This window comes from Onthophagus taurus, chromosome 3 (assembly GCF_036711975.1).
Source record: "Onthophagus taurus isolate NC chromosome 3, IU_Otau_3.0, whole genome shotgun sequence".
Classification (NCBI taxonomy): Eukaryota; Metazoa; Arthropoda; class Insecta; order Coleoptera; family Scarabaeidae; genus Onthophagus; species Onthophagus taurus.
The window spans coordinates 16,593,753-16,607,937 of NC_091968.1; the positions used below are offsets into that span (position 1 = coordinate 16,593,753).

Below are 14,185 nucleotides of genomic sequence, written 5' to 3' on the forward strand. Positions count from 1 at the left end.
ACAAATACCTACCATTATCAAAAGGAAAGATATAAACTTTGAAAGCACTTACCTAGATATATTTTTAATTAGAAAACATCGTATTGACTGAAAAGATAATTTGTTCTTCTTGTCTTTTTGACAATCCAACAGTAGCAGGCGTGGGAAGACAGTATGTTATGTTATTACTGTCAAGAAAAGATACATCTTCATCGACCAGTACTTACCTATAGGTCGGAAACATGGACCTTAGTGCAGAACCAATTTGTCATGCTAACAACTTCAGAAATGGTGTACCTACAAAGCCATATGAACGCAAATGTTGTATGGAAGATACGATTTTAGTCTATGGGGCACTTTTTCCTTTGCGTGTATATACGGTTTTGGTCCTTAAAGAGTTAAGTGGAGAAGGAGACCTTCTAAATTTCTTTAAACTTTTATTGCTAATGGTAGAGAACTAATATCAACTATTTTTACCTAAGAAGAGAAAGACATATTATTAGGAATGTTTTTACTTATGGTCTTAGTTGGAAAGGTTGATCAGGGAAGATCATCTTCGGAATCGATCTGTATAAAAGTTGTATTCCCAACTTTTATATAGATCCACTTCAAATGTGGAAGATTACTTAATCTAAAACGATCTATTCGGGGTGAACGGTCAAATAAAGTACAGGAACAACTTTTTACAATTTGCTAATATATTTCGGTTGTCGAATTACAACCTTCATCAGAGCGATTTTACATTTGCTGTTAAACAGAAAAAATTTCTTAAAATGATAGAAATTTTACAAAATAGGTTTAAAAACTTACTTGTTTATGAAGTTGGTAAACTAAAAACCAACTAACCAAGCTCAACCAAGATAGCAACAGTATTGACAATGAAACACAGAATAATGCACATTAGTGATCGGAAGTTCCTTGATGAAAATTTGAGGTTTTTAAGTAATGCTTTTGTTAATAATGGATACCCCCCAAAACTTATTAATAAATTGTTATTCTCTACCAACATCTTAAATACAACAACAAACACAACTGAACAGATTGTTAAATATCGTAAAATTCCTTATGTGAATGAACTTACGGGAAAAATTAAAAAAATCTTCAAGAATATTGACAACATCAAAGTGGTGGATTGCTACGATAACAAATTGCAGAAATATTTCACTAGAGTGAAGGACAGCACTGATCCACTATTAAAATCAGGGGTCATCTATTGCATTTCGTGTGGCGAATGCAATGGCAAATACATTGGACAAACCAACCAGTGGCTAAAAAGTAGGATTTCAAAACACAAGAGCGATTGTAGGTTATTAAAATCCTCCTGTGCTCTATCACAACATACCACAGACACAGGACATAAATTTGATTTTGATAATGTCAAAGTTTTAGACATTGAAAAGAACTATCATAACAGAAACCTTTTAGAAGTTCTTTACATTAACTACACTGATGACTCAATAAACTTCAAAACGGATACACAATCCTTAAGCAACATTTATGCTTACATCATTTCTAACGATAAGAACAAGAACAGGCTAGCTCCCTAGACATTTCGTTTTTCTGTTTTTATATAAGACTTTTCCTATATTGATAATTAACATTTCATTAATGTTTAAAGTTGTATAAATTTGTTATTATTAATTTAAACAACTAAAATTAGTTCTAGGTTGTGAATTTGTATCGCTGGGGTTACTCTAAATTTTTGTTTTGTATACTTTTATCATCATGATTAAATTTTTAAATTTGTATTTCAATAACGGTGTCCTCTTTACAGTTTAACGCATGCGCTGTGCGCATTGTTCCAATTTGTTTCAAATAAAACTAGAATTTCAGAATCAAAACAAGAAAGAAAAATTTTAACGTTGTAACGTGTTCGTATTAACATTTGGTTCCATATTTTAACTTAATTAAACTCAATAATTTCAATAGCAATGTATTCAATAACGTTTTTAGTTTTCCAACTTCATAAACAAGTAAGTTTTTAAACCTATTTTGTAAAATTTCTATCATTTTAAGAAATTTTTTCTCTTTAACAGCAACTGTAAATTCGCTCTGATGAAGGTTGTAATTCGACAACCGAAATATATTAGCAAATTGTAAAAAGTTTTTCCTGTACTTTATTTGACCGTTCACCCCGAATAGATCGTTTTAAATTTGCCTCCCACGGTTATCGGTCGAAGATACTTCGTGCTGAATATTTACAGATATGGGTTTTTTTAATGATGTTACAAGAGATTACTTAATCTTCGTTACTGTTGTTTGGATTCACAGTTTTAGTATCAGAATTCTTAAGAAAAATCCCCGTATTTTGGAAACCATTTATGACGGTTTCAATTTTAGGTGTTTTCCCAAAAACTTCTGCTATAATTCTGCCACCACAATGTCAAACCATCTAGTAACGTATGTATCACAGATTAATTTTATTTATATGAACAATTTCCGGTTGCACTCAAAGAAGTAATAAATATAACATTTACTCCTCTTTCGGCACTCATCAGTCCACACACATATTTTTTTAACTTTCTTAGCGAGTACTTTGGGTAAGTTTTGGATTAGTGTAACGCGTATTTTTATCAACATTTGAAACTTGATAAAGGCTGCAAGGTTGTTGAAAAACTTTGAACGGCATCACAGTTAAACTCCACTGCTCTAGCATAAGATGTTGCATAGGGTTTCAACACCTAAATAATACCTTATTATAAATTAATGTAGAAAAAATATTAAACTTAAATCGTTCTTGTCTCACTTTTTTCATATTCTTAGAGCGAAAAGTGGTGTTTTAGTATCAATTTCAGAATAAAAGCTTTTTTTCCTAAGCTTTTTATAAATCAAAATATTAAGAAAATAAAAAAGTAATATACTATCACATACGGTGCTCCTAAAATTAACTTTCCTTGTAACCTGTGGGGGAAAAACGGTCGTAAAACAAACAAAAGGCGAAGAACGGGAATCAAACGAAATAAAAAATAAAGAGGGCGAAAAGGCGATAGTCGACGCGTATAAAACGGAACGTCATCGACGGTGTCGTGTGTATCGATAAAACTAGTATTTTTATGAAGTGCTAAACCGGCCGACTGCCACCCTACAACGCACTGGCTTTGTAAGCGGCGGATTTATCGAATTCGATTTACGGTCGAGAATCCACATTAAATGCCGTGCGTTCCAGTGGTCGAGCAAATCATCAAATTGGTAGAATCGAAAACAGACCGAATTTTAGTCCGAACATCCGTATTAATTCAACTATTAATTTCATTCAATGCTATGAAATTAGGATTATGTAGAGAGATGTAAAGCAAAGAATAAAGTGTTATGGATTATTGTGATTTTATGGCGCTCAGTGACAACCTTCAATTAAATAATGTCTCGGGATAACATAGCCTTTGTAACTTTGGTTATTTCTACAATATACAGGGTGTTCCGTGACTCGACCGACAAACTTATACCATATATTCCGGGGATCATTACGACCAAAAAATGCAGCTGTTTAAAATGAGAACAGCCATTTTCTAAACATGCAGCTATCCGTCGTGTCATAGAATGTTGCCAGTTAATTTCTTTGCCGAATTAGTAGCTTCAACTATTCTGTCAATCAACTCTTTGCGTGTATCTAGTTTCCGATTACTACTCACACGAGATTTGAGGCAATCCCACAGAAAAAAATCTAGAGGGGACAAGTCAGGTGACCGAGTTGTCTCCCAAAATTTGATGGTGCCCCATCCTGCTGGAATCATATGCCACGACGAGCTTCTAGAGGAATATCTTCTATCTAATTCGGCAATTCTTCTTAAAAAAGTGAAGGTAAGCACAAAGACGTGTTTCAAAAAATGAGGCCCAACAAGATGATTATTTAACAAGACGGACCACACGTTGCCGGAAAAACAATATTGATGATTAACAACGATTGTTTCGTGTGGGTTTTAACCACTGACAATACCGTACTCGATTTTCTAAATCTTGAGGAAGTAAATGCTGGACTTTGTGTAAATGATAAAGTCCATCATAGTGCAGAATTGTCCATACGTTGGTTTGAGGAATTCCCGTTGTATGAGATATTCTACGAATGAGAAGTACTTCGTTCAACTGCATTTAAAACTGCTTCAGACAGCATAAAAATCATTAAATTGTCAAACATTAAATCGTCAAGACTAACTATAACTTTTTTAATTCGTTCGATATCTGCAAAATAAAGACGAATTCAGCTATAGGTGATATACCATTTTTTGATCGTAATGACCCCCGGAATATATGGTATAAGTTTGTCGGTCGAGTCACGGAACACCTGTATAATCTAGTGATAAGTTTGTTATAGTTGTTATGCCGTAGTTAACAAAAAAATAATAAATAAACAATTCATTAATAAAATAAAAAACTAATTATTTTATTTGTGCTCGTAAATTATTATTAAAAATATGTTATAAAATTTGAAACCTAGAAACAATCTATATCAATCAATATTGGTGACCCCGATAAAACAATTTGGTACACTACTATAAAATTGCTGATATTTCTGTGATACCTCGAAATCTATCTCCTAATAGAAACAAGGATAAAGACTCTTTCCTTATAGCAGCAAACAGTACCACTATAACAACTTTAGCCAAAATAACGTTAAATGTAACTTTAAATTTGAGAAGAAATTTCCCTTTTGTATTTACAATTGCTGATGTTTCAAAATCCATTATTGGAGCTGATTTTTTAGATAAATGTGGAATATTAGTTGATATAAAAAATAGACGATTAATAGATTCTTTGACACAACGAATTACATCAGGCCCAATACTTAAGACAAATGATCCAACTCCAAAATTGTTTATCATTGAAACGAAATACACAAAACTCTTAAAAAAATATCCTCATTTAATTAATTTCTAATCGTGATTTTTCTCAAGCAGTAAAACATTCTGTGGAACATAAAATTGTCACAAATTCTCACCTACCTTTTTGTAGACCACGTCGTTTAAATGCTATTGAATATAAATTAGCAAAAGATGAATTTAATCAAATGGTTTCTTTAGGAATTTGTAGACCATCACCTTCTTCCGTAGCGTCAGCTTTATACAGAGTGATGCCAAAAACCGCTGACAGAGTTCTAGGGCAGGTAATACATCAAAAATTAAGATGAAAAGTCTTAATATACAGGGGTCGCAAATGCCTCCTTAACGAGATATCCCGGGTCAAAGATTCTTTAAAATTAAACATTATCTGCAATAAAAAGCCCTTTTTTAAAAATATTGTCTACGCCATTGCTAATTTTGTCAAACAGGCAGTATTTTCGTGTAAAGTGATCAATTATCTATCAATTGATCTCTTACAAAACTTTGATCAAAGCAATAGTTTTTAAAAACAACGTTTTTTTTTCTACAAACGTGTTTTTGTAGAAAATTTGTTAATCCAATCAAACAGGCAGTATTTTCGTGTAAAGTGATCAATTATCTATCAATTGATCTCTTACAAAACTTTGATCAAAGCAATAGTTTTTAAGAATAACAACGTTTTTTTCTACAAACGTGTTTTTGTAGAAAATTTGTTAATCCAATCAAAAACTGTTGTTTTAATCACAGTTTTGTAAGAGACGAATTGATAGATAATTGATCATATTACACGAAAATACTGCCCGTTTGACAAAATTAGCAGTGGCGTTGAAAATATTTTTAGAAAAGGGCTTTTTATTGCAGATAATGTTTAATTTTAAAGAAACTTTCTCAACCTATAGCATATTTTTCCAAAAAAGTGTCTCCTTGTCAAACAAAATACTCGACACTCGATCGAGAATTGTTGGCAATATATTCTTCAATTAAGCACTTCAAGCATTTCTTAGAAGGTAACCAATTTATTATTTATGCAGATCAAACCAATCAAAACCTCACTTCATTCAAAATCTGACTAGACTCCTCGACAATGTCGTTACTTTGACTACATTGTTCAGTTTTGTTTAAAATCTTTTTAATCGCAAATACTAGAGTTAAAATGATGACGATTCGTGTAAAAATGTTTGGTCTAAACCCATAAATACTTAAGATATGGACCTTCAAAGATAAAATTTTTTTGATTTGTCTTGGAGAATTTGTCTTAGAAAAATCAAATTTGGCAAACAATGCAATGTTATCATGAGAAATCGTTTAAGACCGTTTTAGAGTTATTCAAAACAAGATACAACCTCGTTTTTAAAATATTGTCATTAATCGTAGATGCCTATGAAAATAAATCGTAAGTAAAGCAGTAAAGCAATCTATCAAATTAATGGTAATCAATAAAAAGTATTTTATCTGAACACGCAGCAGTAGTAGTACATATTTCCATCATAGTAAACCCTCTATTTCGACCTCCTCTAAAAACGGCCAATTTTCAAATCCCAAACCAATACACTTTGTTTTGTATAGAGGTTCTATGACAGATTATGTTTAAAAAGCTAATCCCGGGTGGATTTTGAGTTAGCCTACGCTCTACAGTGCCTACGTGTATCAACATGTCGCTAAAAAGAAAACGTTTATCTCTTAAAGACAAAATTGATGTCATTGCAGAAAGTGAAAAGTTCAGTAATAGTGCTAGAAAGTTGGCTGAAAAATTTGGAGTTGGAAGGACACAAGTGAACGACATTTTAAAAAATAAATCCCACTTTAATAAGCTGCTTGAAGAAAATTCCAATCTAGAACAAAAGAGAATATTTTCTAAAACCGAAGGACTGGCTATTGACCAAATAGTTTACAATGAGTAAACTGTAAAGCGAGAAATAGAAACATCACCATACCTTTATTAAAAGAAAAAGCGGGAAAGCACCCCAAAATTTGAAGCTCTTGAGTTTTAAAGCTTTAAATGGGTGGGTTGAAAAATTTTGTCGAAGACATCAAAAAAAGAACCTTCAAAACCTTTTGCGGTGAATCAGCTAATCTCGACCTGATCAGTGTTGAAGCCTGGAAAACAAAGTTAAAAATGATATTGAAGAAGTACTTACCAAAAGATGTGCACAATGCTGACGAAACTGGACTGTTTTACCTTGCAATGCCGAACAAAACGTTTACTCTCAAGGGCGATAAATGTACGGGTAAAAAAACCCAAACAGAGATTATCAATTTTATTTCGGTGCTTTAAAAGATCGCACATCAATAAACTTCCTTTAAAACAGGAGTGTAATAAAAAGGCCTGGATGACAACAGAGATTATGACTTCGTGTCTAAAACAATTTGATGAAAAAATGAGAAAGCAAAATAGAAAAATACTCTTATTTCTGGATGATGCCACGTCCTATCCCAAACTTGCATTAAAACATGTAACAAAACAGTGTTTCTACCTCCAAACACTACCTCACATTGCCAGCCATTACATCAAGGGATCACCAATAGCTTTAAGGTAGCTTACAGAAAATGCTTAATTAAAAGGTTTTTAACATTTACAAACAACGAAAGTTGTTTCAAAGATGTAGAAAAAAGTATCAACTTGACCAGTGCTTTAGTTGCTTTGCAAAAGCCGGATTCCTTGAGAATCTTGAGCAAGAAGGCGATTTTGAAGAAGAGGATGAAGGAGCTTTTTTCATTTTAAAAAAATATGCCAAACATAAACCTGGAAAATTATGCGTCTATTGATTCTAATGTATTAACTGAAAATCCCAATATAGACATCCAAGAAATAATGGAAACAAATAAAACAGTGAAAGTGATGTTGAAGAATCTGAAAGTTGTACATCAAATATTAAGAACATGGCTGAAGTATGTGCAAAACTAAGGGATGTACAGTTTTTTATTTTGTAACAACAAAGGTTAACTAGCTGTAGAAGTTATTAACATTTTAGCAAAATGTGAATCTCAGGTGTTACATATGAAAATTCAAAACTTAAAACAAACCTGTATTGAACAATATTTCAAGTAAATGTAATTTCATTATGCCTATAATTTTGCATTAAATGAAATGATCAGCACAATTTATACAAGTGGTATGGATACAATTCTCGCGTCTGGCAGTTATTTGCAATATTATCTCACCACTGCGTTAGCATTGCCTAAACACTCTTCCAACGTTAAAAGCATATCAGTTTGCTCACTAAAACTAACTGTAATTATTTGTCATTTTAAACAACTATTACCGACTGTCGTTAACCGACGAATGTTGGGTAATGATTTGACAGTTGCTTTACTGTCTCAGTTACAATTTGTTTTCATAGGCACGTACGATTAATGAAAACATTTTATAATCGAGGTTGTATCTTTTTATCGCAAACGATGCGTCTTATCATAAATTTCTAAGATTGAAAATAATTTTAAAATGAAATAGGCTTTTAGAATCAGTTGTAAAATTTAAGGGTTTATGACATAATAAAAAAGTTTTCAGGAAATAACCTTTGTGAACATTCCGTATAGCATTGATCCCGTGGTTCCATATTTTCAAAAGATCTTAAACGATATTTCATGATAAAATTTCTTGATAAAGATAAACCATATTGAAAATATTTAAGAAAGTGTTTAAAAATTTCTTAACTTTGAAAGCCCATATCTTAGCCATTTATGGATTTAGACTAAAAATTTGTACATAAATCATCATCATTTTAACTCTAGTATTTGTGATTAAAATTATGTCACGACTTACAGAAACTTAATTTGCTCACTTGTAACATCGTCTCTTCTTCGTAACATCATTGAGAAGCCGTCAAACAATGAGAACAGGCGAATATTCACTTGTGAAAGATGCTTATACTCTTTATTTCTTCAACAACGCCGTTACAAGAATACTCGCACGGGAGTGTCTATGTATAGAAAATCTATAAGAACAAGGAATTTCAGACCTTAAGTTTCAAGTGATGGGTGCACTTCATCAGGTGACTTTCACGTAGCTAATCTATTTTATCTATTATTCTTGTAATGTTATGGAGACCCCAAGCTTTTATGCCACCCCGACATATTGCAGATGTGACCACTTACAGATGTTTGAAACTGCTGTTTGATATCGAAGGATGATAGTGCGTTTATGAATTCCTGCAACCTGATTTGTTGTTATCCGATCATTAAACTTTAATTACTTCACTGACAGTAAGAGCTTTAACTAGTATTTTTTTGTAACTCTAACAATTTTTGTGTTATCGGCATTAAATTTAAACTCAGTTCATATTCAGAAAATTAACTGTTCTATTTTTTTTTCAGTGCCTATCATCCCCGAATTCTTATACGACATCAACCACCCAGATGCACCTTTAACTGCCGGGCAAAGATTACACGAATTAAAATCAACCATTACCACAACTTCCTCACCATGTCCAGTTAATAATAATAAAGTTCCTGACGAAAATTTTAACGATACATTAGCAACTATTGAACCAACAGGTAAAATAAAAACAATCATTTTCATATTTTTCATATTCAAGAATATATCTTACGTTTATTTTTTGTTTTAGTTAACGCTTCCGTACAGCTGGAAAGAGACAGACAATTACGTCACCAAGATTTGGTGGAGGAGACGGTGGACGTAGGAATGATGTTGGCCTCGAAGGCATTTGTGCAGTTGATAGCAAACCCGTTTGTGGGCCCATTAACGCACAAGTAAGTAGTTAAAATATTAAAAAACACAAGAACGATATTGTCATCTTTCCATTAAATAATAAAAACATTCATAAAAACTATGTGGTTATAGTTTTGAATTATTCGGTGTAAAACTAGGAATAAATAAAACACTTAATATCACAATAAATATTATATAATAACGCGTCTGTCCGTAGAAAGTTATAACAAGTTAATATTAAATTTCACCTAAACTAACAACTTTTGGGTAGTTTGAAACGACTTGAGGCTATAGAAAGCCATATAGAAAGCCAGTTTCGTGAAAGTTTTCTGTGAAGTCTTCTTTACAATATTCTTAGCATGATATTTTAAGTTTTAAACGGGTCGGTTGACGTTGGCAAACAAAAACAATTTCAATAGTTATAAACCACTCACTTACCATATAAAGTTCTTACAGACATATAGTTACTTATGTATATTTGGTTGCGGCTTGTTAATACTAATTGAATTTATAACATAAAAGATTTATAAACAATATACAGTGCTTCCCAAAACTAACGGATAAATTTGTTAAAACAATTATAAACGGTTTATGGAAAAATCGCTGAGAGGGGTCTAAGGATTTAAATTTTTTGGTATAGATATTAAATTTTTTCCACCATTTTTATATAAGTTTTTATTACGGAATATGAAAGAGGATTTTTTTCTGAATTTGGTTCAGCCAAAATTAATATTAGCTACATAAGAAAATTTTCGAGAAAAATTGCCTTAAAGTTTCATGATTTTCCATTCATTTGAGGTAGAAAAATAGCAGTAGTCATGCGTAACCATGGTAACCAGTTGCTTCAGATATTTTATTAAGACCATGATTAATTTTGAATGTCTGAAACAGTTGGTTGCCATGGTTATGCATGGCTACTGCTATTTTTCTATCTCAAAAGAATAGAAAATAATGAAACTTTAAGATAATTTTTCTCGAAAATTTTCTTATGTAATCAATATTAATCTTGACTGTATTAGAGTCAGAAGAAAGTCCTCTTTCATATTCCGTAATAGAAATGGGGCATTGCTGCTTGAAAAATATATCGATGACGTCAAAAATTTTAAATCTTTACCAAATTATTCCAAAAAATTTAAACCTTTAAACCCGTCTCACAGTGGCCCATTTCATAAATCTAGGTGGACAAAATTAATATTGAAAAAAATATAACTTTTTTGGACATACACCCAACTCTTTTTCGGTTCACCAATACATTTTTTTTTTAATTCTAATTTTGATAGCGTCTTACAGAAACTTATGTATACAGTAACAAAATACAATGGGGGAATACCGTGGTCAGAAGTCGGTCCGTTTATGCCCACATGTTTATAACTTGGTCTACTACGGGGGATACCAGAATTTTATGATAACTTTTTTTCTTTATCTCGTTGTGCTTCAACTTGAACACAGGATTTCGTTATGCAGTATTTATTTTGTGTTAACAGTGGTCAGTTTGTGAGACGTAATAAATAATCTCGATAAAGTTCTAAAAGTGGATGTTTAAATTAAAGTTTTTTTAATTCGATGGTGAAATTTCCAGTGTATTATTTGTAATGATGATAATTCTTTGCTACTAAAAAAGGTAATATTATGTTAGATTGTCGCTTTAGAAAAATTCTATAAGCAATATTATTTTGGATTCTTTTTATAGTACCCTTATTGTTTAATAAAATGCCTAAACAACAACTTCCGAAGAGACAAGCAATTTCCTTAGAAACTAAAATAAAAATCTTAGACTGTCTAAAGAAAGGCGAAGGTCTCACATCTGTTGGCAAAGCTTTTGGTTTAAACGAAGCGACTATAAGAACAATTAGAAAAAATGAAAATTCCATTCGACAATCCGTAATTTCTGGATCGAAAGTAAGCTCCAAAACATCATCTTATAGTCGAAATCCTATCTTAGAGAAAACGAAAAAACACATGGTGTTTTGGACAGAAGATTTACAGTCAAAAAGAATACCTATTGATGGGAAACATATAAAAGAAAAAGCACTTAGAATATATAACCAACTTCAGGAATTGGAACCATTAACAAGTCTTCAGGCAACGAAGAAACTGGCATTTAATACAAGTGAGATGGCTGACAGGTTTTATAAAAAGACACGGATTTCACAATGTAAAAATAAATGGAGAAGTAGCATCAGCAGACGAAAATGCTGCAAAAACCTTTCCGAACTTTCAGAACAAATATTTAATGCCGACGAAACGGGATTGTTTTGGAAGAAAATGCCGGAAAGGACTTACATAGCAAAATCTGAAAAATCAGCTGGTGGTTTTAAAGCGGCCAAAGATCGAGTAACGTTCTTGTTATGTAGTAACGCATCTGGTGATAAAATGTTAAAGCCTTTGTTAATCAACAAATTTCTTATGCCACGAGCATTAAGAGGTAAGAAGATTAAACAACTTCCAGTCCATTTCATGGCGAATGAAAAGGCATGGATGACGGCTGATCTGTTTACAGATTGGTTCAACAACTGCTTTGTTCATGAAGTCCAGAAATATATGGAAGAAAAAGGTTTGGAATTCAAAATACTTTTACTCGTTGATAATGTGCCCAGCCACCCAGTGTTGGATTATCCAAATATTCAACTGCTACTTTTTCCGCCTAATACTACCTCGATGATTCAGCCACTCGATCAGGGCATTATAGCAACATTTAAAATGTACTACATAAAGCAAACGTTTAAATATATTTTAGATTCAGTGGAAGAAACAAATTTGACTGTTTTGGAAGCATGGAGAAAGTTTACGATTATGGATTGCATTACACTTGCTTCTGTTGCCATTAAACAATTGCGCCAATCAATCTTAAATGCTTGTTGGAAAAAAATATTGCCAGCATGCGTCAAAAGTGGAAGTTTTGTAGTAGAAAAATCAGCTGTGTGTTCTGAAATTATAACTCCATCAAATACAATTGGTGGCAACGGTTTTAACAACATTCAAACGGCTGATATCGATGAATTGATGCGAGAAAGCCCTTTGGATGAAGATGATTTGATTAAATTTATGACAAGTTGTGAAAATAAAGAAATCGATAATGACAAGGTAGAAGATGAAGTTCAGCTATTAACGGCTGATTTAATTCGCGATGGCTTGAAATTTGCTACAAGTATGGAACAACATTTTCTTACTCATGATCCTGACATGGAGCGTGTATTGAAATTTCAACGTAGTGTTATGTGTAGCTGGATATGAAGAATTATATAAGCATATTGAGAAACCAAAAAACAGCAGCTAATAACCGACTTCACAACTACAAAAAAACAACAGAGACCGTTAATAACGAACGAAATTCTTCATTTGAATTAAATCCGACAGTTGTGCTAGATATATCCGACATATCTACTGATGATGCTGATGATAGCGCTTTTGGTCAAGTCCGTAATAAACGTGCACGTTTGTTATCAAGTAGCGATGAAGACTTGCGAAATTGATTTTTATGTCTAATTTTAGTTTACATTTTTATTGTTATGTTGGAGTTTTGACTGTACAGGGTGTCCAAATTTCGATGGGTTTGCAGGGTATCTCAGTTATTATGAAAGATAGAAAGTTGCGGCTTTCGCGAACCTGAGCTACTTTTCTGTGAAACTTACAATGGCGCAAACCAAATTTTTATAGCCCTCTTCGTTTTTGATATACAGGAAGTGTTTCAAAATTTACGATTTTCAGACACCTCCTGTATCTCGGCTATCCGGAAACGTAAAAACGGGTTCTAATAGATTTTTTCACGTAGAATCCAATGGTGCACGTAGAATTTTTCTAATCATCACGGTTTTTGAGTTATAAAGAGTTAAGTATTTTAGAAGTTGAGTATTCAGTATTTGAGTTGTGTTTATAACTCAAAAACCGTGAGGACTAGAAAAATTCTACGTGCACCATTGGATTCCATGTGAAAAAATCTATTAGAATCCATTTTTACTTGTTTACTAAGTTTCCGGATAGCCGAGCTACAGGAGGTGTCTGAAAATCGTAAATTTCAAATACTCCCTGTATATCAAAAATGAAAAGGGCTATGAAAATTTGGTTTGCGCCATTGTAAGTTTCACAAAAAAGTAGCTCAGGTTCGCGAAAGCCGCAACTTTCTATCTTTCATAATAACTGGGATACCCTGCAAACCCATCGACATTTGGACACCCTGTACACTATTTTTTTTTAAACTAATAAATAGTTTTTCTTTTATAAATATGTAATATACATTTTATTATAACTTTTTTTACACGATGAAGAGTTGGGTGTAATTATATTCAAAAACTCACAAAAAATGTTTTAAAAGTCTTCATCAATACTGCGCGAGGGAAAATTCTTCATCTGTCGACTCCTCCTCTGCAGTGATAGATTCCTGCTCTTGAAATTACTTGTTTAATAATGAAATTACTTCATCGGAAATATTCTCTATTTTCTTAGGATCGAGACCTGAAGTTTGTAATTAGCGAATCTGACGAAACTAATAACATATTGAACAGATCCTCGGTGTTGGTGATTCTGGACGTTTTTCTAGCGTGATCTCTTCCCAACTTTCGACAATCCTTGTTGCGCGCTTCCTCAGAAAGCTGCCCAATAGGAACAAGAGCAGATTTAACAATGTCCGATCCATGAATTAAAAGTTTATGAACACTTGCCGGCATGTAATACCAATTATATAATTGAACATACAACTTAGCAGTGTCTATGGCATATTATATGG

At 32.5% G+C, this 14,185-nt stretch overlaps 1 protein-coding gene across 2 annotated transcripts in view; it reads left to right on the forward strand.

Annotated features, from left to right (window-relative positions):
• Positions 1 to 14,185, forward strand: part of LOC111415847 (Vesicular monoamine transporter) — a 126,683-nt gene that overhangs the window by 81,590 nt on the left and 30,908 nt on the right. Inside the window, exons 1-3 of one of the 2 annotated variants that reach the window (XM_071194910.1) lie at positions 1,849 to 1,952; positions 9,108 to 9,287; positions 9,359 to 9,503. In XM_071194910.1, the coding sequence (XP_071051011.1) occupies position 1,952; positions 9,108 to 9,287; positions 9,359 to 9,503 (326 nt within the window). In that variant the 5' untranslated portion in view covers positions 1,849 to 1,951. Of the gene's footprint in view, positions 1 to 1,848; positions 1,953 to 9,107; positions 9,288 to 9,358; positions 9,504 to 14,185 lie in introns of those variants that run through there. The other variant, XM_071194909.1, reaches the window with a different exon arrangement.